Raw genomic sequence first — 24,844 nt, 5'->3', positions numbered from 1 at the left:
GTGGGGATTGGTGTCTGTGGACTGTGTACCCTTTTTGGTTTTCTGAGGAAGGGTCTTGTTTATGTGAAGTAAGAACCTCTGACTTTTAAAGTCATTAATATTCATTTGACCTTGGGGGAAAAAAAAGGTGCTTTGTTGCGGTACTGAGAAACATTTAAGTAGTTAGTGGTACTAAACAAGCATCCTAGGGATGTGCAAAGGTATTAAGGATTACTTTTTGATTCAAGTAGGTAAACTATCTTAACTTGCTTGCCATGTACTTCTGTTTACTCAAATGGGAGGAGAAGGTAATGGCACATGTAAAAACTATGTTTTGTGGACATACAGCCTTCAATAGTAGTACTCTTGAACAACACGTCCTATGCTGTTCACTGTTCATGGCTGTTGAACAATTCTTTAAAAAAAAAAAAAAGGGAAGAAAAAGCATTCCCATGTAGAAGTACCAACATTGGAGTTCTGGTGAAGTTCTGCTACATAAAAAGAAGACTCTTAGGAAAATATTGTACTTCCCTCAAACGAAAAAAATGCAGCTTTGAAAACTGATTTAAATAGTAATTTTCATGTCACGATATATGATTAGGTGTAGAATTGCAGTTAGGGTATCTTAGATAATTTTAGCTCTACTACTTTGCCTATGTTTCAGCCTGCAGGCTTGTTGCATTTTGTTTCAAGAGTGTTGTGGTTTAGCCCGGCTGGCAGCCAAACACCACACAGCCGTTCGCTCACCCTCCCCCCTCCCTCTCCGGGACGGGGGAGAGAAATGGGAAAGTGAAGTCTGTGAGTTGAGATAAAGACAGTTTATTAAGACAGGGAAAAGAATAACAACAATAATAATAATTATAATAGTATTAATAGTAATAATGTGTACGAAATAAGTGATGCACAATGCAATTGCTCACCACCCGTTGACCGATGCCCAGCCTATCCCCGAGCAGCCGGCCCCCCCACCCCGGCTAGCCACCCCTATATATTGTTCAGCATGACGTCAGATGGTATGGAATACCCCTTTGGCCAGTTTGGGTCAGCTGTCCTGGGTCTGTCCCCTCCCAGCTCCTGCTGCATCCCTAGCCTGCTCGCTAGCACGACAGAGAGAGGCTGAAAAGTCCTTGGCTTGGTGTAAGCACTGCTCTACAACAATTAAAACATCAGCATGTTATCAGCGCTCTTCTCATTCTAATCCAAAACATAGCACCCTGCCAGCTACTAGGAGGAAAATTAACTCTGTCCTACCTGAAACCAGGACAAAGAGTTGAAATAAAATCACAAAGGAGAGCGCTGCAGGATAAACACAGCATAATCCTCTTTTGAGAAGTTTCTTTCTAACCTCCAAAATTTTGCTTATGCCTTAAGCATAACATTTTTTTTAAACTCTTCAAGTAAACCTTTTGTGCTAGTGGGTCTTGATGCTTTGGTTATTTATATGGTGTATGATATTTTTGAACTAAAGTTTTAGCTGCTGTGACACCTGTGGATGTCATCTGTGTTCAGTGAATTAGTTAGAATCATAGAATATCCCGAGTTGGAAGGGACCCATAAGGATCATCGAGTCCAACTCCTGGCACCACACAGGTCTACCCAAAAATTCAGACCATATGACGAAGTGCACGGTCCAAATACTTCTTAAACTCCAACAGACTTGGTGCTGTGACTACTTCCCTGGGAAACCTGTTCCAGTGCGTGACAACCTGACAGTTTTAAGATATTTCTGGTGTTTGCTCTCTCGTGTTTGGAAACAGTGAAATTTAAAAGCTACATACCTTTTTTATTGCATTGTTACGTTTGTTATACACCATTCTTTCCTTTCCTCTGTTTACTTACTTGCCAAACCTGAAGAATTGTTCAAATGCTTTCTTGCTCCAAAATAAGTTGAAGGTGAGGGCATGGAATTGTGTCAAGGAAGTTTTATTTACTTGAAACAATTCTCAAGGAGTATAAGTTCAGTACAAGTTCTCATTAAGATGAAAAGTTATAGTTGCTCTAATTTATTATTACTTTTGTCTGCATGGATCTCGTGCCAAGTTTTATGGGGTAAGTTGTAATAGGAGTCAGTTTTGTGTGTTTTCTGTAGTTAAAATTGCCCAGAGGAGAGGATTTGTGCCCTTGTTTTTAAAATGCTTATCATGCTACTCTGTGACTTCTAATTCAGGTACTGCCTTTATAAATTTCTTGTTCGTAGCACAACAGGCTTAGAATTAATTAGGGAGCAATGAGTTTGTGGGTAGAAACACATGTGTGTGCTAATTGCTGTCAAATGATAGAATCCTCCTTTGGAAGAGGGCAGAAGGGATTGTCCTGAACATATTGTAATTTGGCTGAGGCGCACAGTTTATTTGATTGCATAGACTTTACCTTTCCTACTACAAACACAGCTTTTTATTCAGATATCCATCTTACCACAAAAGTAAGGTTAACCAATCAGACTATTAATTAGTTTTTAGTTACTTATTCAATAATGCATTAAGGACAGTCTTTCTAGCAGGAATGTCAGAGCAAAGTTAAGGCTCGTACAGTAACTTTAACTATGGATCTGCATACTCTCAAATACTTGGCTTTAAATATTTGTGATCTCAAATTTTCATAGCCCAAATATTTTGGGGAGAGAATGACAACATTCTTTACAGTGCTCCTCTAATTGCTGTTTACAGCCTTCACTCCAGCTTAGTGTAGTTCTTCCGCTGGGACTAAAGAGCTAAAATGAAGGATGAAATTTAAGTAACTTCTGGATTTAGTAATGCTGACATCCCCCTCTTTACGTAAAAAATAATTTTTAAAAATTCTCTGCAGAACACTTAGAAGTTCTACCTTATTCTTAGATTTTCCTATTATCTTCATGGATTTTATGTCCAGTACTAAATTATACAGAAATATTAGGAGGTAAGTAAGATAAGAAAGAATATAGCTTCTTGCCTCAACACTGCTAATTGTGTTTTCCCTTAGCCTTGTCAGTTAAAAATGAACATATTTTGAAAAATACTACAAATAGCAAGGATTTGTTTCAAATCAATTATGTTTATGTGCTTCACTGCTTTATGCAAATAGCTGTTAGGTTTGCTTTGCAAGCATTTCTCTTAAGGGTAGATGAAAACAGTTTTGTGAAAGCTTCTAGTACATAATGGGTTTTACAAATATTTGATTGGTAGGTTTTGACATAGACACACCAGATGACTTTGGCAGAACTTGTCTTCACGCAGCTGCAGCTGGAGGGTATGTAAAAAGCATTCATGCTTTTATTTTTGGTGTCCTTTTTTTTCAATTGCTGATTGATCGTGTTCTTTTTTTTTATTATTATTATTTTTTCCTCTCTGTGTTTCTCCTACGCTCTCCCCTTGGAATTATGTAAACATGAAAATAATTTCAAGATGGATTCTATCTGCAAGCAATAAAAATAAATAAATTAAATATTCAGCTCTATAAGTAATTACTGGAGTACAGTGTCCAGGTATCATCAGCTTTACCTTAGGTTTATGCTTGGGGATGAACTGAATTTTGTTTTAATTTCCCATGGGTGATGATATAGTTTCAAAGATGTCGTGCCCTGCTGTATCACTGTAGGACATGAGGTAGAGATCAGCAACTTTGGTAAATAAATGTTTACCATATCCATAAACAAAAGCTCAATCAAGCTAAATTATAAACCATAATTAAATTCCAGAGTTTAGGTGGATGAAGTGGTCAGAACAACTTGTTCATCACTTGAGTTGTGATCTATATTGATTATTGTTATTGTATTGTAGGTTATCTATAGCAGCTACTCAAAATTGCCTGGAAGAATTGGGTAATAAATCTCATGATACACTTTGTGGGACACAAGAACTCCATAATAATGATATTTTCATTTTTCTGTTTCAATGTTATTTAAGTAATACTGATAAGTAATCATTCTAAGTCAAGAGATATTTGATAGGTACATTCTTGTTACAAATGATTAAGGTTAAAGTGCTATCTTTTCATATAAAAACACATGATTTGTGACTCATTCCCTCATTCATTTCCAACTTAGAAAAGTTATTAAGCAAGCAGCATTGTACATACGTTATGATGATCATATTGTATTCAAAATTAATTGCACTTAAAATATTTACATAGCAACTTATATCTGGCCTTAAAATATATACTTTAAAAACTTGTTTCTGTGCTGCAATCCTGGTAGAAAAAATGATGTGCTGTGCAGGTGTTTTTTTATTTAATTTTTTTAAAGAATTGAGACTTCTGTTAATTTAGGTTAATGTTCATGCACTTTATGCATGCCATTTGATATCAATACAGTTTCTATATGTGGACTTGAAATAATTAGTGTTCTTTCCTGTTTGGTTCTGCAGTTGTGAAATGTGTTATTACATATAAGAAGTCATATAAAATAAATGTTAATATAGTTCAGTTGTAAGAAAAATACCATATAAGGTGCATTTTTAGCAGTTCTGATATTTGTAAAGGCCAATATTAAGGACCCATAATCTGCAATGACAAACAATGTTGCATTAATTTAACAGGAATTTGGAGTGCCTAAATCTTCTCCTAAATACTGGTGCAGACTTCAACAAAAAGGACAGATTTGGGAGGTAAGAGATTCTAGATTTGTATATTGTAAAGGGTTGCTAAAGTAGTACAAAAGTAGCATGTCATTATGTGGGCAAGTCTGTGCATTCCAGTTTCTGTTTTTAAGAAATGAAGTCTGCTACAAACTGTGCTTCAGCATGTGTTACCAAACGTTGTGGTTGTATCTTCTTTATTGTCTTTTTTTGTTGTTGTTGGTTTTGTTTTGTTTTGTTTTTTAAGTAGGTGCTTAGTCTTGTTTTTAAAGGCTGTGTTACATACTCAACTGCAATTTCTATGAGCCTTTTCTGCTTACAGCATGGCTCTAATGAGTTTATGTTTCTCACATCCAAGGATATTAGTGATGTTTTCCAAATAATGAATTAGTCAAATCTATATATCTCTTGCTGTTTCTGAGTTGTGTGGGGGTTTTTTGTTTGTTTGTATTTTTTTTTAGTGGAAAAAATACATTTTATCATAATTGCTTCACATTTTCCCTTTCATAATGTGAATCAATTTCTGTTCCTTTCCTTGTTTGTGCTCAGAACTCTTTTGGAATGACATTAATTTCTATTTTTAGTATAGTATTTTTTAAGTTCAGATGGCACCATCAGTATTTGTGCAAAATCTCACATCACATCCTGGAAAATATAATTCACTCCTGTGAATGGCAGGAGTAGGGCATGAAGGGAACGTTATGGCTGTAAAGCTGTATTTTGCTTTAAATTCTTCCATTCTTTCCTGAGAAAGGATCAACTGTCCGTTGCAGCTTCTCTCATTGAAAGTTTTGTTGATAGTTAGTTTTAACTTACGTGTTATGCAAAACAATTATTTTGGGGGAGGAAAAAGATTAAAATAGTTAAAAATTGAGAAAAAAAATAAAAGTAATTTTAAGGGAGAGGTAGAACACTTCAAAGTGTCTGTTTCCTCAAAACTGAGTCATTTATAGTAGCAATCCATCTTTAAAAATAGAAAATTGAGTTCTGCACCATTGTGGTACTTTTGAAATTATGTGTAAACTTGTTTATTTTGAGAACTGAAGTTTAATTTATAAATTTCCTCTGAGAGTATTCAGCAATATTAATCTTTCATGGTTTCGTTAACAAGAAAACAATGTATATTTTAAAAAGTTTTCTTTAACAACGCATCTGGTATGTTATTGTAGTTTAAAAAATAATGCATGTCTGTATTAGACAAAATTCTGATCTTTTTTTTGCAGAACACATCTACTCACTAACTGTTGTATTTTGACCTTGTTTAGTTGCTGTGCAGTTCTTGGATTTGTCCATATTTTTTCATGTTGCTTGAAATTACCAATATACCTAAAACCAATGTCTAATGTAAACTATTTTCCTTTATATGTTTACACAAGAAAATTCATGTAAAGCTTCTCTTAAGACAGAGTTATGTATATGTATTGGCTGACAGATACATCACCTAGATAGTGTTCTGCATTATTAAATGGCCTTAGAAAATAATTTATAATATTTATGCATTCTTCACCACAAATACTTGCTAAAAAGGGAAAGGAGTATTTAAGTTTCATTTTATTTTGCATTTTCTGTCTCTCTAGTATTATTTTGTTGTTATTTACCATTGTACTTTTTATTTAAATGTGTACTAAAGAACTCCACTCCATTATGCTGCTGCCAATTGTAATTACCAGTGCCTGTTTGCCCTTGTGGGATCTGGAGCTAGTGTGAATGACCTTGATGAGAGGGGTTGTACACCTCTGCACTATGCAGCTGCATCAGACACAGATGGAAAGTAAGTGCAATGCTTTGTACTACAGATGGTGTCCTTAGAAATGTTTGGGCTGTGAATTTTGAGTACATTTTGCCTTTGGTTTTGCTGAATGCACGTTTTATACTTTTAAAGATTAAAATTGGCAGTGGCTTCTTAATTGTGTGTAAAATATTTTTGAGAAAAAATGAAGTACATTGTAAATAGTAAAATGTATTGTCATTTTTTGGTTATATCCTGTAATGCAGGTGCCCTAATTGTGAACAGAGTTTTTAATCCCACCTGCTGTGTAGTGGTTGAGTAAAAATCATCCGCGAGGTTATCATGCAACTTTCTGATGGTCATAAGCAATAGGATAGTGTTAATTTAAGATCAAATTTTGACAAATGATGGTTTGTTTTGAGGAGGGTTCTTAATGTTGCCCTAAAGTCTGTGTAGTCAGTCAGAAACATGCTGTAAAACTAGTGTGTGAGTTACGGTAGGCCTAGATAGAGATGGACTAGACTTATTTAAATATAAGACTGTTTTATCCGTTGGGATTTAATTAAACTATTCATGTTTGGCATTACAACTCTCTTGTTGGTGTAAATTTTTGTGAAATAATTATGCTTTTATTTATCAAATGCATCCAGAAATCTTCAAAAATCCATAAATGCCTTTTGTGTGTGTTACTTTTGTAACTAATGGTTGTATTTAACATAGTTTTTAATTGTTTCAGTGCATACGTTCAAAGCTTATGCAGATAGCACAAAATTGATGAGGTTAGGTAAACTGCAGACATCGTATGTGTCGAGCAGACTTTAGAAAGGTACCTCCTGCATGTGTACACGCTCACATGGGGGTCAGAACAGGCTGGTGTGCAGCATCACATTTCAAATGGGTACAGTGACACCTTCAGTGGAGAAGAGTGCTTTTTAGTGCTATATCATCGTGTTTTAATACAGCACTTTTTAAAAGGTGAGGTAGCCATTGGAATGAGGTGGTACGTAGCTTGCACATGGAGTTCTGAAGGATAAATAAAGGATATTTCCATTTAACTAATGTTTAAAGTAAATGTAGAGACAAATTTAAAAACAAAATTGATTGACATTTTTTACAAATATGTTCAATTCCTACTGGAATTTGTTGAAACAGTACCACTTTAACTACCCTTTTACAATTTGAGCTAGGATTAATTTTAGCTTCACAGTTGCTGAGAAAACTTCCAGACTATAATGGTTTTTCAGATGGCATCATTTTGCCATCTGCCTCATAAAAGGGACAAGCATGAATGATGATGGCAATATAGCAGATCTTTAGAAGATAACTCAAAGAATTGTCACTAGCAGCCTCATAATATTACTGTTCTGATGAACAACTGGCTCTCTGCAAGACAGACTGCAAAGCAGAATGGCCTGAGGAGAAGCTTTTTATGTTGATGCAGCAAGATGATTAGTAACAGCTGGAAAACCAGGACTACTCAGCTCATATTCAAAACAGGAAAGAAGCTAAAAATGATTACTGAGTTGGAGTATAAAGCCTGGGAAAAAATATCAGGAAATTATCTATATAGAAATTCCAAGGATATTTGTGTGCGTTTTTATAGTCTTTGTTCAGATATCTTTAAAGGCTGATTTTAGGAACAATGATGTTTTTTGTTGAAAATTATTTTCCTGTTTGTGCCCATTTGCAAATATTTATTTGGTATCCTTTAACAAATGCTTCAAATCTGGAAAATACACTAGTACGCCTTATTTTGACAATATTAGAGAGGGAAAGATGATCAGAGACTCAAAGAAACTAAGCAGCATGTTAGGGGAGAAAAAATGTCATCTTTCTATATTAGAATTATTTAATAGAGAATACACTGCTAAATAAATGGGAAATAAATTCAACTTATTTGGGCTGTCAGAAATTTTGATTGATCTCCTTTTTCAGAGGCCTTTTGAGGACAGTTAAGTATTCAAAAGATACAAAATTAATCTCCTTGCTGGATGAGAAGAGAGTAAAAAATACTCATCTGTTTTGCATTGTAAAGAATGCTACTGGAGAACTTTCAGAAGACTGCTTTCTGTAGAGAATACAGTGGATTAAGTTCTGTGTGAACACAAATGTAGAAAGTACACAAATATTGAAATCTAGATAGGTAAAGTCAGTGATGTTCTATATATTTTTGAGCCGCAAATGTTAATATAAAATCACTAATTAAAATGAACAAAGTTAGATTGGCCAAATGAAATGTAAGGATGGTAATTCTGATGTGATGGACCAAATTGACTTGGCCTTTGGTTTTTCAGAAATGTAATCCAGTTTGAATTTAAACTAAAAAACAAAACAAAACCTTGTCATTAATTAAATTCAAGCATTTGTTTGCTGGGCAAATGAAAAACAAGTTAGGTGGTTAAAAGCATAGCTTCCAGTAAAGCATAGCTTTGTGTTAAGATATGTTGAACTTATAGTAAAGTTACTTACATCTTGTGTAACGAGTTATTTTTTAAAACTGGAGAATCTATATCATTTTCTCTACCTGCTTAAGTACTTTCCTCGTGTATGCTGGGCACAATGATAAAAGTGAGAGCGCGCCTTGGCTTCACTCATCCTCTTCTCAACTTTGTAGAGAGACAGAGTACTTTGTAATTAGATATTTCTTTTGTTGATAGTTAGCTTTTTTTTTTCACCTTTTTACCCCTTCCATTTTTACCCACCTGGATTTTTTTGCTTTTAGCCTTTGACTTGATCTCCACTGAAGATTTCAGCTTTCACAAAAGAAGGGTGATTTTCCAGCCATGTGCCTTCAGTGAGGACTTTTTAGATTCACAGACAGCATTTCTTTTGGAAGAAATGGTTGTCACTGTCTAGTGTAGTGAGAATACTCCCCTCCTTTTCCATGGTGACAGTAGAAGACCGTCAGCAAATAGGATGAAAAAGCAAATGTCAGGTCTCCACTTCAACAAACTGCTGTTGTTGCATGTGAGGTTATTGGGCCCTGGGCCCATTACAGTTGTCTTACATTGAAATGAATTTCCGTGTCATCACAGCCACTACTGGGTCTCATTCTGATGGTGATCTTGTGCTTGCACTGTTCCTTTGTTGACTCCAGGCCCTTCCTTGAAAGCTCCTTTAGAAAGATTTCTGATATATCAGGGTCATCCCTCAGGAGACAACTCCTCTGGTAGAATTTCTGCCTGTATTTCTCCAAGGATTGAATGATCAAGTTTCCTCTTTCAAGAATAGATCAGAGGTCATATTAGGATTCCTGCCTCTCAAATCTAAAACTGCTATATTCTACTGCAAGTTTTTCACAACAGCACAGCACAGAATATCATACAACTACAAATGTTGAAATTCCTTTTTTCTTTCTCTCAGTTGCCTTTGAGATAAATGGGAACTAAAAATCTCATATTGTCAGTGTATCCAACTGACCCCTTTGTAACTACTGGTAATGATAATCTGTGAAACCTGTAGATAAACTGCGCTAATGAAGAAAGATTCCAAGCTGGATTTCATAAGAGAATTTTTTTTTTAGGATTCATATCCATTTTATTGAACTGATAAAGAAGTATTTCAATACGCCAAAAAAGGAGAAAGGATGACGGCCTGTTGTACACTTCAGAAAACCAAATGGTTTCACCAGCAAGTTCAAATCCAGCATAGTGACTAGCTATAAACATCTCTGCATTCCAAGGGCATGTATTCATGCTTCTTGACCTACAGAATCCATCTTTACAACTATCATACAAAGTATGTGTTGTGTACAAAGTAGCTTCACTTAACGATGTTCCTCAACTATTATCAAGGCAAGGTTCTCCTGACCAGATTCACCACAGCACCAACAGTCCTAACCCAAATGTTCTAACAAACTATTTTAGAAAGACTGGAATGTCACTCTCCCTGTCTGGACTTCTGGCTGATGAAGGGGCTGTACAGAGGTTGGGTCTCTTCAGACTTTCACTTCACAGATTTTGTTCAGTTCTGATTCAGTCTCTGGAAGCCATTCTATTGCAAGATATGTTCCAAGTCGTAAGAGAGATCGTAGCACTTAAATGTACGACTGCCACCTCAGTGATGTCTTTCTTCTATTTTAGTCACAGAGCAGCATATAGCTTCATGGTAGACTACTTCACAACAAATCTCTCTCCACTCTGGACACATGGTACCTATGCTGCTTGGTGGTCCTCTTCTGAATGGTTAGCTGGTCCTTTCAGTGGCGAGATGATCTACCCATTTCATTCTTCTTTCTGCTGTGTTGTAACAGGTAATCCTTCAGGCAGAGATCACTTGTGGAAATCATGGATATCTCAGGGCAAAAGGGCCAGACATTTCTTACCAGCATTCTGGAGCTCAGAGCTGTGTAGAATACGTGCAGAGCTTTCTGGTATTCTCTTTGAAAATACCATGCCCAGGTCTCAACAGAAACTCTAACCACAGTGTACAACGTTGATAAATGGCATGTCGTATATTCTCTCTTTCGCTGCTGGAAGCAAATGATCCAGTCATTCAGAATACCAGCAGATGGCTTTAATCAATTCAGCTTTGCTGAACGCTAAGTGGGAGATCAAGTCCAGTGATCTGAAGTCCAGCTGCTTCTTGTGAAGAACCAGACAGTCTGTTCTCGCATTAGGCAGGGTCATGAATTTGTCTTGTTCTTGGTTCTGTTATATAGTTAAGAAGTATGTGCCTCTTCCCAGATCCTGAAGGTCCTGATTAAGGTAGGACATGGGGAGACTTTTGCAATCCTAAATGTTTGAGCAAACGGACAAATTTAGTATGAGAATCATCTTCATCTGTCAATAAGAAGTCTGTAATCTGTCTTTCTTTCCTACTCTGTTAATGCTGAATTTTCAGAGGCTTTGTAGAATCTTGATCTTGCTTAGTTGCACACACCACCACATGGATGTTTGGAAGCCCTTGTTATCCTCTCATGAGCAAGTTCCCAAATAACCTGACGCTACTCTACGACTGTTTTTTTCTCACTGGTCTCTATCTTATCCTGAAGCTCTTGAAGCTGAGATTGGATGTGCACAGTAGTTTGGTTTAAGCCAACTTCCTTCCTCATTTTGTTGCTTTAGAGTTCTCATTCTCATTGTTTTTAAGCTCTGCAAAATGTTGGTTAAAGTGTAGACAACATAAAATTATGAATGAGTGGGGTTATTGCTTGGAATCATTTGGTGTGCATGTGTGGAGTCTCTCTTAAAAACAGAAAAATAGTAATCGTTCTTTAAGAGAGGGAGCTGACATTAATACCCTGTTTTTCATCCTCCTGGCTTGAGTGTCTGTAGTTGAAATTGGTGATCATGTTCTGCCTTACAACATCATGTAACAAGAGTAAGGAATGGTTAGGATATGAGTATGTCAACAACTAATTGTGTTTACTGTATATAAGTATATATATATATAAATCAATAAATTAATGTCTGGTATTGGAATAGAGTCTGTGATTCTATTGGACTGTGTATCCTGAAGAACTCGTCTGTTTTTTCTCTTCCTTCTGTGTTAAGTACAGAAAAACATACTGATACAGTGTGGAAAATACAGAAATAGTAATCATTTATATTAACAAAGGTCTCTGCAATCTTATTAGCTAGGAGGAAAATAGCCATGGAATATTAGTTTTAGCCAGGTCAGCTGATTTAGAGGATTCAGGATGCACACAGAGAAGGATTCTTTCAGATTTTGGAAGCGTTGTGATTGACCTTAACACTTGATGTACTCAGGTGTTCTTTAGTCGATATTGTATATTAAATCAGTGTTCTTGTTTGCTGTATTCTATTTTCCAATTTAATTGGAACGATTTATCACTTACTGTAAACTTGAAATTCAACATTTAGATATATGGTTGCATATTTCAATTTAAATAGGTGCCTGGAATACTTGCTAAGAAATGATGCCAATCCAGGGATCCGAGACAAACAAGGATACAATGCAGTTCACTATTCTGCTGCTTATGGTCATCGCTTATGTCTTGAATTGGTAAGAAAACATTACAGATGAAAGCTGTAACAGCTGTTCTTACAGAGCATGATGCAAAGGCCAGGGCATTCCTCCTTCTTCATTCTTCACGTGTTAGCTTAGGTTGATAGTGTTTTTCATCCCCTGTGATAATAAATATTTAAGCACGTGTTACTCTTAAAATAGAGGCAAGGTGAGGAGCTAAGATGGTAGATACCAGCTTAAAAAGATAATAAATTCCGAGATGAAGAGGTAACAGTGGTTGAGGATATGGGATATTAGTTTTGCTTTCTTTTTTTTTTTAATTTAGGATACACTGCTAATTTTTTTCTTGATGGCTGAAGTAGAATAACCACAGGAATCGCACTGAGTAATGTTAAGAAATTTCACAAATGTCATCTGAAGGAGTAAATTAAAACGTAGGGAAAAGCTGTAAAGTAAGGGTGTCTTATAAAATAGTTCACATAATGCTGAGTTCTTACAGTAATTAATGGCCATACAGTAGAATTTTAGATAATAATAAGGCCTCAGGGTAGTTTTTGATGGATTCCTTTGCTTTTGTATGGGATCAAATAACATAATGTGTGTTATTTGATATGAAATGATTTTATATTTTCTGTGTTGTACAGCTTAATATTTTAATACAGATTGTACTTTCCTGTTCAAGTGTATTAAAATATGACTTCTAAATGTTTTTAATTGCAGATTGCGAGCGAAACGCCTCTAGATGTTGTAAGTGTGTATGATTTCTCACTGTTAAAATACAATACAGAAAAAGGGAGCATGTCATTTTAAAAATACTGCTGCTTATTTTTAGACTTATTCAACCATTTCTTCAATGTCTAGATGTATTACATAATTTCAATTGCAATTTAGATTTAGTTGCAGTAGTTGCCATTTGAACTCTTTAAAAGATCAAAACGGATATAGAGTTCCTAAAGAAACTGCAGTCCTATATTACTCTTTATAGTGGTCTTTATTATTTTTCAATATGTGTATGCTGGAAATAGAGCAATTATTTCTGAATGTTTTTAAAGGTGAGGGTTTTTTTTCACTCACTCAAACTTTCTCTGTTAAGCTAATGGAAACATCAGGTACTGACATGCTGAATGATTCAGACAACAGAGCACCTATAAGCCCACTGCATTTAGCTGTAAGTATCTCATTCTTCAGTGATGATAGCTCATCTAATTGCAAACAGCATAGTTTTGATTCATTCTGGTTTTGGTTCGTTTGTTTTTTTGTTTATTACTAGCCTATTTAAAAACAAATAATAAATTAAACCTGAAAAATAAATATGTAATATTCCCAAATGAGCTATACAGGATGATTTTCGCATTTCACTTGAAACTTGCTGCATGGAACAGCCTTCGTTTGAAATCTTATAATTAAGATTTATGTTATATTAACATTTATGTTATATTAAAGAAACTTTTAGAAAGCTCCTATAATTTTTTTTTTTACCATTGTTGTTTATTTTGAAGGATGTTTGTCTTTAGTGCTTCAAGGAAACTTGCAAAAATAGTAGGAGAAGAGGGAAACTGGTGAAACTGTCTATAGAAATGTGGACTGAAAAACAAATCAGCTCAATATGTAGCTTTAATCTTTTCACTGGACTTCTAGCAATGGAAAACCCTCAGTGTACTTTCTGAAAATAGCCCAAGTCTCATGCAGTACATATATTGCTATATATATATGACAAAGGGAAAAGTAATCTAATACTGGTAAATGAAAGGAGTTAAAGAGTCTATTGCTGGAAATGAGTTTTGTCTGGGGACAGAGGTTACATATCCATGAGTAGAAATTGAAAGTTTATTATGGAAACTTTAAAACCATAGCTGCAGATATTTATTTTCGTTACTAACTTTGATACTCTGTCTTGACATACCGGCAGAGTATTGTCTATGTTTTGGTTTGATTATGATTCTTATATATCTATTCTGATCTCGTAATGTTTCACTTGCTAATTTCCTTCTGTTTTTACCAGTTATGGTTACTGTAGCTATTTGTATTGCATTTTTTGTCTTCAGAATTTTAGACCTTTACTTTTTTAGTATTTTATTTAAAGAAATAACAGGAATTAGTTCTGTTTGCATGTGCTTGTCACTTGCAATAATATAACTAGCATAAACAACGAAACCTGCAGAATTCAAAATACCTGTGGCTGTACAAATAGGAGACAGAGACAATTTTCTGAAAGTACTTTGTTGCTGATTGAAAGCATGAAGTGAAAAAACACCACCTTCCTGCTGAAATTATTTTTGAAAGTAGTTGTTACTATTTTGTAACTACTTACGTGCTGTATCAGGATCTCTTCTACATGTTAAAACAAAAATACTATCTTCACAGTTTCATTTATGTAATCCTGGTAAGAAGGGGGGAAAATGTAAAGGACAGGAAACCTGAAGAGGTTTTTTTATTCTCTTAGGCCTACCATGGCCACCATCAAGCTCTGGAAGTGCTGGTACAGTCACTGCTGGACCTTGATGTGAGGAATAACAATGGAAGGACACCACTGGATCTTGCTGCCTTCAAGGGACACGTGGAATGTGTAGATGTGCTCATTAATCAAGGAGCGTCAATCTTGGTGAAAGATTATGTTGTAAAGAGAACCCCAATACATGCTGCAGGTATGTGCTAGCTGATAAACTCTAAAATCTGGGCTTTTGAAATGGATCATCTTCATATTTAGAAGTCTTTATTTTTAATGTTCTAAGAAATAGTGTTTAGGAATGGATGATGACTTTTTTTAAGTTACAGTTAAGGTATAGACTTAAGTTAAGACTTACAGACCTATATGGTTAATTTAAGGTGTAGACTTAACCCCATATTCACCCCATAAATCATTCCAACTTGAGGAGTGCTGTTCCATGCTACTCTCTAAACAGGTACATGCAATGGTTTAGATTGGAAGGGATGTATAACAATTTATTTCCAGCCCATGGCATTGTCCTTTTCCATTCAACTAGCAAGGCTAGTTGTACTGACAGGTGTCAATGATGTGTTCTTGTTTCTCTCCTCATCTTTCACACAGCCCAAATTTAGATACGTGAACTGTGTTGCCTGTCTTGGCAGTAAAATGCTTCTAAAAATGACTGGAGTCTTGGAGAATTCTATTAGTTTGCAAAGAGACATGAAAACTGTGCTTTGTTTTTTCCATGTTGTTAAATCACTCCTTGCTGCATGTTTTCAAATAACAGCAATCCTTTGCAGTATTTTCTCACTGCCTTTCCTAGAAACCATCTATAAATTTACTTTCTCAAAGTCTGGCATTCATGCTTTATTCTCATTTTTTCCTGTCTTTGAAAATAGGCTTATTTAAATTGACATTATAGTTATGATGTTACAGAAATGTCGCAGTAAAAAGAGCATTATGTTCAAAGCATCATTATTCTAACTGCTTCATTTGTTCTGCTCTGAGCACAAGCTATTTGACTTAGCTCCTCCTAACTTCTGTTACCATTTCTGTCAATTGGAGAGTCATGAATTGTCACCTCTTACGTGGACTGAATAGAGCAGCTGTGTGCCGGAGATACTTTCTCTTCCAACAAGCATTCATTTGTCTTTCATGAGTTGCATTTAAATGTGATTCCTCATTTGTTTTGTTTCTTTTCTTCTTCCTTTCTTTCCTTTTCTTTTTAACTACTTTGCTAATCCTGCTGCACACTGTTTCCTTCCCCTTCTTTCTAAATGTGATTTCAGTTGTCATTTCATAACTATGCACATGCTAACAAAACCCACGTATGATTGGCTAGGTATGTGTTTGCTTGTTTTAAGGCACAGGTAAAAGTTGTGCTAATGATTATATTTGATTATTCCTTCTTGTGGACGTTGCATAAGTATATAGATATGGTTAAATGTGTGCAGCCTCATTTATATATGAAAAACAAATACCTGTTGGGAATTGACAGTTAGAATTGATTGTTTGTAATACTGTATAATCTAGAAATAATAATCATATGATTTCTAAAATCACTTTTGAGTGTTCATATTTTTTGTTTTTAATTTAAAATAATGATAAAGCTGTACGCTGTGTTCTCAAGTTATTGGGCTTTACTATGAGGAAGTTACTGGTCTATTTGAGCTGCATACTCAAAGGCAATTAATGTTAAACTTATTTTAATGATGTTTTACAGCTACAAATGGTCACTCAGAATGTTTGCGACTATTGATAGGAAATGCAGAGCCACAGAATGCAGTGGACATTCAAGATGGAAATGGACAGTAAGTTTAAAAGATATATTCTATTCTTCACAAGTCACTGCATTTTATAACATACAGTAAACTAAATAGTATTTTACATTAGTGATTTTTCATGTGTTACTTTCAAAGGAGATGATATGTGAACTAGGACAAATGAGAGTGCATATTTTGCTATACACAATATTGGCAGTGAAAAATAGCCTGTTCAGTCTTATCCTAGTAACTTAAGCAGGAATTCTGAATTAGTGGAAATTAATTTATTTTCTTGAATCTAGTGGCATTCTTGGAGTGAAGGTAGTGCTAGAGAAGCTTACTGATTGTCTAAATTTTACAAGTGTTCTTCAGAAGGATAGAAGTTGTTATATTTCAGCCGAGCCCTAGTCCGTTAAATTTCCATGTAGATTTCACTTCATTTCACTCTCTGTGTAGGACTCCTCTGATGTTGTCAGTTCTCAATGGGCACACCGACTGCGTTTATTCACTCCTTAACAAAGGAGCAAACGTAGATGCCAAAGACAAGTGGGGAAGGACTGCATTGCACAGAGGGGTAAGAGAATATTCCTTTTCTGTCCTTTCCAGTATTCTACATAGTAATTTCAAATACAGATTTATTTTGTAGCGTTAATGAATTTCTCATTGTTTTCATCATGCCAATCTTAGCTTTCGATTGTCTTTTTAGTTGCTTTCAAGGGTAGCTTTTGCTTGTTTGCCACATACCCTAAAAATTCTGTTGGGCTTCCTGAGTCTCTTAATCTTACTATAAATTGTTGACTGGTATCAAAGTACAGTTTTGTCATGGGGTGTGGGTTGTATTAATGGGAGGAAGAAAATCAGAAAATCATGATGTATGCTGTAGGCCAAATAGATTTGTTTTTTAAATTTGTGCCATGTAAGATAACTGAATGAGCCCTGAAGATTTGTAGTTTATTCAGTATTATTCCAGGAAATCATCCTGTCATGAATATAATAATGCATTGCCATTTTTCCAACAGAATGGCTGTTTCAAGAAATAAAAATAACTGCGCTTATTTTATTATTACTTAAAAAATCTGAGACATTGCCTGTAGTTGCTTGCTGTAGTTATGCACCTTGTCTCTCTCTCTATGTGAATATTTGCAAACATGCTATTTCATCTCTCTCTCTCAGGCAGTTACTGGGCACGAGGAATGTGTGGAAGCATTGCTTCAACATGGTGCTAAGTCCTTATTACGAGACTGTAGGGGGCGAACCCCTATACACTTGTCAGCTGCATGTGGACATATAGGTGTTCTGGGAGCTCTCTTGCAGTCAGCTACATCTGTGGATGCAGTACCTGCAATAGCAGACAATCACGGCTATACATCGCTGCACTGGGCCTGTTATAATGGTAAACATGAAAGCAATGTTCTTTGGTTTAGAAGCATCTTGGGGGGAACTGACTCATCATTTTTATTTTTTTATTAGTGCCGGAACAGCATAATCATCACATAATTATAACTTCCTCTTTAATGAATTAAGTGTTGACAGTGTTTTCACTTCAAATTTTATATGGAATATGAAGTTAAATGTCAGAATTCTCACAAAATGAATAAAAGGAGCCAAAAGTTTGAGTGAAAAGTTACGGAACAAAATAATGCTGTTGGGTACAGTAGTGTACCTACGACAGGTCTTGGAAATAATTTCATTAATAAAGATTTGTAATCTACTAACTTTGCTAGCTTTTATTCATGGAGGCGCTGGTCATTTAAGGACAACTTTAATGTTGGCTAATACATGTGTATATATTTTATTGTATTCTGCAGTTAGTCATGCAGTTAGTCATATTAACTGTAATTAATGAAGACAAGTGACAGAAGGAAGTTGTATATACAAATAGTTCTGAAATCCTTATATAGAAAGCATCTTTTTAACTTAACTAAGCAAAGTTAAATTGTAATCAAAGTGGTGACAAGAAGTACCCAGGTGGCTTTTGGTTTTGTTTTGTTTTATTTATGTATATATATATTGCGAAGTAACCTGTTCTGATGTTCATTTATTCTTATCTTCCTGGAAAGAAAGGTATTAATCAATTATAGAATTATGAAGTGTACATTTAACTCTTATGGCTTTATCCATTTTCAAAAGTGACCACAGTGTCTGAATAAAACAGAACTGAAATATTCTTGATTTACAGAATGAAATTTTTACAGAACTTGTGAAAATGCAAATCTTCAGGTGATACTGATTGGTGAACTAATCTTCACTGCATATATGCAGCAAAGATCAAACAAATGTTTATAATTTTTAGCTACCTGCGCACTGGTGTGCTGTAGAATTTTGAGAATAATACTATGATAGGTTGAACGTGTTATTTTTAAGCTGTTGCTATGACTTTTGACTTAGTTTTTCTTCAGATTTAGCAAGACAGTGGAAAAAAAAATCCTCATATGGTAGAGGCACTTTCATTTACACTTAGTGATGAATATACAGAAGTGTTTGATAGGTGAAGATGTAAAGAACTAAACTGAATGTTCTGTGTGTTCTTCAGACAGCGTGAGATCCCTTTAAATTTCACAAAGTTTATGATGTTAAATATCACTTTGATTTTCTGGATTCTAAAAATTTCCTAGTTTCCAAACATATGCCTATCAAATATATAGCCTGTGTGTCTTTAAAACTTTCAAATAAATCATTGCTTAATCTAATTTAGGTAAATGCTTATGTTCTAATCCATAAATAGATACTTTCCCTTTTTTTTAATGCCTAACTTTACATTTTCTTTAGGTCATGACAGTTGTGTAGAGCTCCTCCTGGAACAGGAAGTTTTCCAGAAAGTGGAGGGAAATTCTTTCAGTCCGTTGCATTGTGCTGTGTAAGGAAGAGCAAAATTATTCTTTATAGATTTCATCACAGTATTTAACAAAAGATTTATCATTCTGTAAATAACAGTCTGTTTAATTTTTTATAGGATAAATGACAATGAAGGTGCTGCAGAAATGTTAATTGATACTCTAGGTGCTGGTATTGTAAATTCAACAGATTCAAAAGGAAGGTAAGTATGCATCTGTGTAATGAAAAAATTTACATAATGGTTGCATCGACTGCTAAATTCTGTCATTATTTTATTTTTAATGGCTCTTAATTATTCCTTCCCCCTGTTTTTATTCTTTGATTTTTTTATTCTGTGCTAGAAATTTTAGAATGATTTTTTTTTAATCCTATTCTGATTCAGTAAACTTGAATTAGCTTTTTATTGCGTAGACAAGTTTGGGTACGCTTAAAATTGCATCACTTTGTGCGTAGTATTTTATGTGTATTTTTTTTTCTGAATCAAATTATACCTGTATTATAAACTACACAGATAATAAAGTGATATGTATGAAACTTGAAGGTGATTATCTAAAGGCACCAGTCACAACTCCAGCAATACTGATACTAAATGATCAACTGCCCTGTCTTTTGTACCTGCACAATCACAGTTAGTATTTCTCTTTGTATGAGTTAGAAAGCCAAGCTGAACATGACCATATTTTGATTTATTGCAGGACTCCTCTTCATGCAGCAGCTTTTACAGATCATGTCGAGTGTCTACAGCTTCTGCTCAGTCACAACGCTCAAGTAAATGCTGTAGATGCTTCTGGGAAAACACCTTTAATGATGGCTGCAGAAAATGGGCAGACAAATACAGTTGGTAAAGGGAAATTTGTATGCATTTCAGTTAAGTTTGTTAGTTTTACTGCAGATAAAGTTGCCTAATAGTTATGTTATTATGGTTATATTTTGTCAAAATAACACTCGTTTTGCACAAATGTAAGCTCTTAAAACTTTGCAGAATGTGCTTTTAGTTAATACAAATCTTTATTTCCCCCAGAGGTGCTGGTTAGCAGTGCTAAGGCTGATCTGACTTTGCAAGACAGTTCTAAGAACACAGCACTCCATTTGGCTTGCAGCAAGGTACGTGCATAGTCTCCTTTCATCAGCGCTGAGCTTTGTGTTATCAAGTGTTGTTTGCAAATAATAACTTTGAAAAGGCATTTAAAGCTATTTTTGAAGAGTGTTTGTTATATGACAAATGTTTGTTCTGTATTAAGGGTCATGAAACTAGTGCCTTGTTAATACTGGAGAAGATTACGGATAGAAACCTCATCAATGCCACCAATGCAGCCTTGCAAACGTATGTATCAGCAGTGAGTGTTTTTTTTCAGATTAGTTTTGGGTGTGTTTCTGCTAAAACCAGTAACTTGCTCATGAAGTAGAATAATTTTCAGGTTTTTTTTTTTTCCAAATTGGTTTAATTTTGATTTAATTGCTTAACACAAAGAGTTGAACCGACTTGACTTGAAAAGGTGTTTCATTTAAACTTAAAGTTCAAATTTTAGCTGAGTAAAAACCTGTAAACCTTTATTTACCTGTTACCTGTAAACCAATATTGTTGTTTTACGAATTATCTAATTTTTCAATTTAAATTCACTTGAGTTAACTTACTAGAGTCATATTAAGATTTGCTCTTCAAAGCTAGCTATTTAAAAAAAACTAGCTGAAGTATGCTTTTATTCTTCTGCATGCTTTCTGTTAGTAAAACATACCTCTTGTTCCTGAGATGGAAAACTTTATATTTAATTCGATATTATAGAGAATTCTGTATCTTCTTTCTGAAGATCTACAGTCAAGTAGAATTAAGCCTATTTAGTCCAATTATAGAGAAAACTCAAAAATGTTTAAGTATGTCATACTGTGTAATGTATTTCAGGATGGGCTATTAAAATGACTCGTCTGCATTTTTTTCCTTTTTTAAGACTGTATCTGTATAATAGGCAATATTTGACACCTGATATGTAGCTGAATTATGCACATGAATTGTTAGGCTGCTTTCATAATACTATCATACAGGGCATTTAGGAAAGAAAACCTCTGGAACTTTAAAGTAACTAGAGTATTTTTCTGGCCTTGCATCCCCTCAGCAATCTGTCATGTTCAAAGCCCTACAGTTTCACCGACTATTCACAGAGATCTGCTTGAACCTAAGAGTTCAAGCGGGAGTTAAGATAGTAAGACTTTCCTTCCTGTGCTCTTGCTGCTCACTGTGGTGCACCTCAGGCAGCGAGAAATACCCAGAAAGCAGGAAGGGGATTGATTGCCCCATTTCTGGCTTGAACAGGAATACCTAGAGAGTAGGAAAAGCAAAAGTGAAATAGGAACAGAAGTGGGAAAGTATATTAACACAGGCTCATCTAATTCCACCCACATGCCTTGGCTCATATAGTACGATCAACAGATGTTGTGGGGAAAAATAAGTACATATTCGCACCTCCATATAATGTTTATGTAAATTTCAAGATTTTAATAGTTGCTTAAAATGTTACCGGTTTAGCAAATGTTTTTCAGTACCTAAACTGACTTTGGTCTAAACAACATTCATTATAAACAGTGTCCTTCCTACTTTGTAGCAAGATGAGCGTTGCAATTGCTGACTCTATATGAAAATTATTTTTTACACTTTTCATTGTATCAATGGTGTGCAGTAGTTATAGAATTTTAATACTTTAACATAAGTACCATAGATACAGCTTCTCCTATTTGTGTATTCTGCATTTCTGTTCTCTAAGTGAGACAATTGTTTTCGAATCAAAATACATTTCAGTTAATTCAAACAATTTTAAGAACCTCAAAACGAATGAAGAGCAATATAAAGCAGAGTGGAAGTAAGCTGATTATTCTGTTTCCTGCTGAGTGATGGCAGGATTAATTTAAGCCAGGGGGAATCAGTTCTGAAAAACTGTTGCATTTGAGGAAGGTGTAATTAGAATAGTTGAGGTAAAGCTATGCTTTCCTCGATAGATCAAGTCACCACAAAACAGAGTTACGGTTAATAGTTTGAGGTTTTGAAAAGTAATTTGTTTTTCTTCTTGCTTCATGCATTATAAACTTTTCATCTCTAGTCACAATGGAATATAGTGGTTTCTAAAAGGCAGATTGATTAAATGCTTCTGCATCTCTTAAAAGCATTTGTATGCAATAAAATGTGACTACCATGCTGCTGTTTGTATTTGAATGATTATTGCCAGTGACATACAGTAACTCTCAGATGAGACGCTTACTGTTAAAACAGTGAAGGATTTATTAATAGTAAAGTATATTTTTTCTGACTTTTTAACGCGATAAAGTGCATAAATAGGCACGTCATTTCTAGCAGCTACTTCCCCACAGTGTGTTTCCATAAAAAAAAAAGTGCACAGTTGTTATTTTATAGTTTATTTGCAGTGAGAAAAGAGATTTGCAGTCTTTTTTCTGATCGTGGTTATTGTATATGCTGTATTTGGACAATGTGTAAATGACATACAAATTCTTCAATAATCATTTAAGTAGATGCAAGCTACCTGTGTTATTTATTATCTTGTCCTAAGTTTTATATACCAGTTTGCTTTCCTCCTCAGGCCTCTGCATGTTGCTGCTCGAAATGGACTAACGGTTGTAGTTCAAGAACTTTTAGGAAAGGGAGCAAGTGTACTTGCTGTAGATGAAAATGGTAAGAATAAATTTAACTTTATTTCCCCGGAAGGGACTGTGGTTTTAAACTCAGCTCACTGAAAAGCAACAACCATTTGGAAATTTCGTATAATACTTGCAGTAGGTTCCCCCATGCAAAAAGTGTTGTGTTGGTGATGGATCATTTTAGAAAAGCAGCAGAAGTGTAAGGAGAATTAAAGCTTTCAGAACAATACAGGTCATGGTATAGAAAGGTTTGGTTTAAATTTATGGTCTGATAATGTATGTGCTATAAATACACTTGCTCTGGTGTACTGGAAACAGAAAAACATAATACTCAGAGTAAAATAAAACTTTCAGCTGTTAAGCTGGATTGAATTGCCATCCATTTTGTCAGGTGTTAGTATTGGTGTTAGTTTTTAAAAGCAAGTATGAATTACAGGTCCCAGTAGCTGGGTCTCAAGTTACTGGCTCATTAGAATTTTTTGTTACATAGGAGTAAGAAAAAGCAACTGCTTTATCACAGAGAATAAATTCTGTAGCTTATAAGGACAAAAGAAAAGGAGATCTACTGACTTCTTATTTGCATATTTTCACATAAGGAATCTGTGGTCCTGCAAAGCTGTGCTGTTAAGAGATACTCTCCTGTTTTTATGCTATACTCCAATATGCCTTTAAAACAAAAACAGTAGCTTGTTTGTTTTCCTCCCAGAAAGGATGTGTGATTAGTTCTGATTAGATTTCTATTTTGGAAAGATTTTCCTTTCTTGATGTTTACAGTGATTTTCCTTTTACAGTGTTTCTCAAATTATACTGCTTATAGTGAATTAAAGATCATTCCTCCCCTAAAATAGGGTATACAGGGGTAACTGCTAAATGAAACTCTCTAAAGTGAAAAGATGGGAAAACACTGTTTGTTTGCTTGTTTGCTTGTTTGTTTTGCTTCTCGTTATAAGTGTGCTAATTGGAGACATGATTTGGCTTTTTGGTTGTTTTTTTTTTTTTTTTTTTTGTGGGCTTTTCATGTGCAGCCAGTCAGTCCAATGATAAAGCAGATCTTTAACATAACAGAGGAAAAAGTTGTTTGCATAGAAGTCACGTTTCTCTGGCAGCTTGGGGATCTAACTGTAGTGTGTTAAACTTCTTTTAAATTCTGCTAATATTTTAAATTTTAAGACAACTCTGAGTGCTACATACTCTAGTTCCCCTCTGTGGTTCCTAGCATTTCTTTCTAGTAGCACTTACTTTGTTTATAAAATCTTAAGACCCCCTTAAGAATATTGCTAATAAATTCTTTGTCTCTCAGGTGAATGTGCCAGCTTAAAGTTCAGTGTAGACAAAGTGATGAATACTTTGAGCTGTGAGAGAGCAAGGGAAATATTTATGGGATTTATCAGTTTACCTATTTTACCTGTCATTTTACATTCTTCTTAATTCTTAGAAGTATTAGTATGTCAGCACTTTGCTAAACCCGTTGCAAAAGTTTTCTTGATTTCCATAGCATACCTTTTATATTAAATGGAAAAGCTGGCAGTAGCAATAGCCAGGCTCTGCTTTGGGTCTATTTGTCTTGGATTTTCACATCTACTGCTAGAGTGTAAGTGTTTCTAAAGCAAAAAGAAAAAAATGGTTACATTATTTGATACAAATATAGACAAACTTAGGATGCTTTTCAATTATTATTATTAGAAAGGCTTGACAGAGGATGATTCCTTCCTTTTTGAGGGCAGGAGGGTGAAAGCTATCTGCTTAGCAAAACAGACTGAAGAAATAGGCAAAGAAATAGGCACTGGAATGTTGTGCATCAATACTGATGTTCTCTAACATAGCTCAGATAAAAGTAGTGATCTGCCACACAAGCTTAACGTTTCAGGTAGAACTAGATAAAATTGGAGGTAAAGTTTCAGTTATTTTCCATGGCAGTGTGCCTTGATATATAGAATACGTAACTAGCAGAATCTTAGCTTGGTATGGAGTGGGCATATCTTTATCT

At 34.9% G+C, this 24,844-nt stretch overlaps 1 protein-coding gene across 5 annotated transcripts in view; it reads left to right on the top strand.

Annotated features, from left to right (window-relative positions):
* The window catches only part of ANKRD28 (ankyrin repeat domain 28), a 119,173-nt gene that overhangs the window by 90,411 nt on the left and 3,918 nt on the right, over window positions 1-24,844 (top strand). For all 5 annotated transcript variants that reach the window (XM_040549628.1, XM_040549630.1, XM_040549629.1 and 2 more), the window contains 16 exons: window positions 3,141-3,204; window positions 4,491-4,559; window positions 6,160-6,300; window positions 12,114-12,225; window positions 12,910-12,936; window positions 13,283-13,357; window positions 14,633-14,834; window positions 16,341-16,428; window positions 16,837-16,954; window positions 17,554-17,773; window positions 19,150-19,237; window positions 19,334-19,417; window positions 19,911-20,056; window positions 20,237-20,319; window positions 20,457-20,539; window positions 22,800-22,891. In XM_040549628.1, the coding sequence (XP_040405562.1) occupies window positions 3,141-3,204; window positions 4,491-4,559; window positions 6,160-6,300; window positions 12,114-12,225; window positions 12,910-12,936; window positions 13,283-13,357; window positions 14,633-14,834; window positions 16,341-16,428; window positions 16,837-16,954; window positions 17,554-17,773; window positions 19,150-19,237; window positions 19,334-19,417; window positions 19,911-20,056; window positions 20,237-20,319; window positions 20,457-20,539; window positions 22,800-22,891 (1,692 nt within the window). The remainder of the gene's footprint in view (window positions 1-3,140; window positions 3,205-4,490; window positions 4,560-6,159; window positions 6,301-12,113; window positions 12,226-12,909; window positions 12,937-13,282; window positions 13,358-14,632; window positions 14,835-16,340; window positions 16,429-16,836; window positions 16,955-17,553; window positions 17,774-19,149; window positions 19,238-19,333; window positions 19,418-19,910; window positions 20,057-20,236; window positions 20,320-20,456; window positions 20,540-22,799; window positions 22,892-24,844) is intronic.

This window comes from Cygnus olor, chromosome 2, assembly GCF_009769625.2.
Source record: "Cygnus olor isolate bCygOlo1 chromosome 2, bCygOlo1.pri.v2, whole genome shotgun sequence".
In the NCBI taxonomy this organism is placed as follows: Eukaryota; Metazoa; Chordata; class Aves; order Anseriformes; family Anatidae; genus Cygnus; species Cygnus olor.
This window is presented reverse-complemented; position numbering and strand designations above follow the sequence as displayed.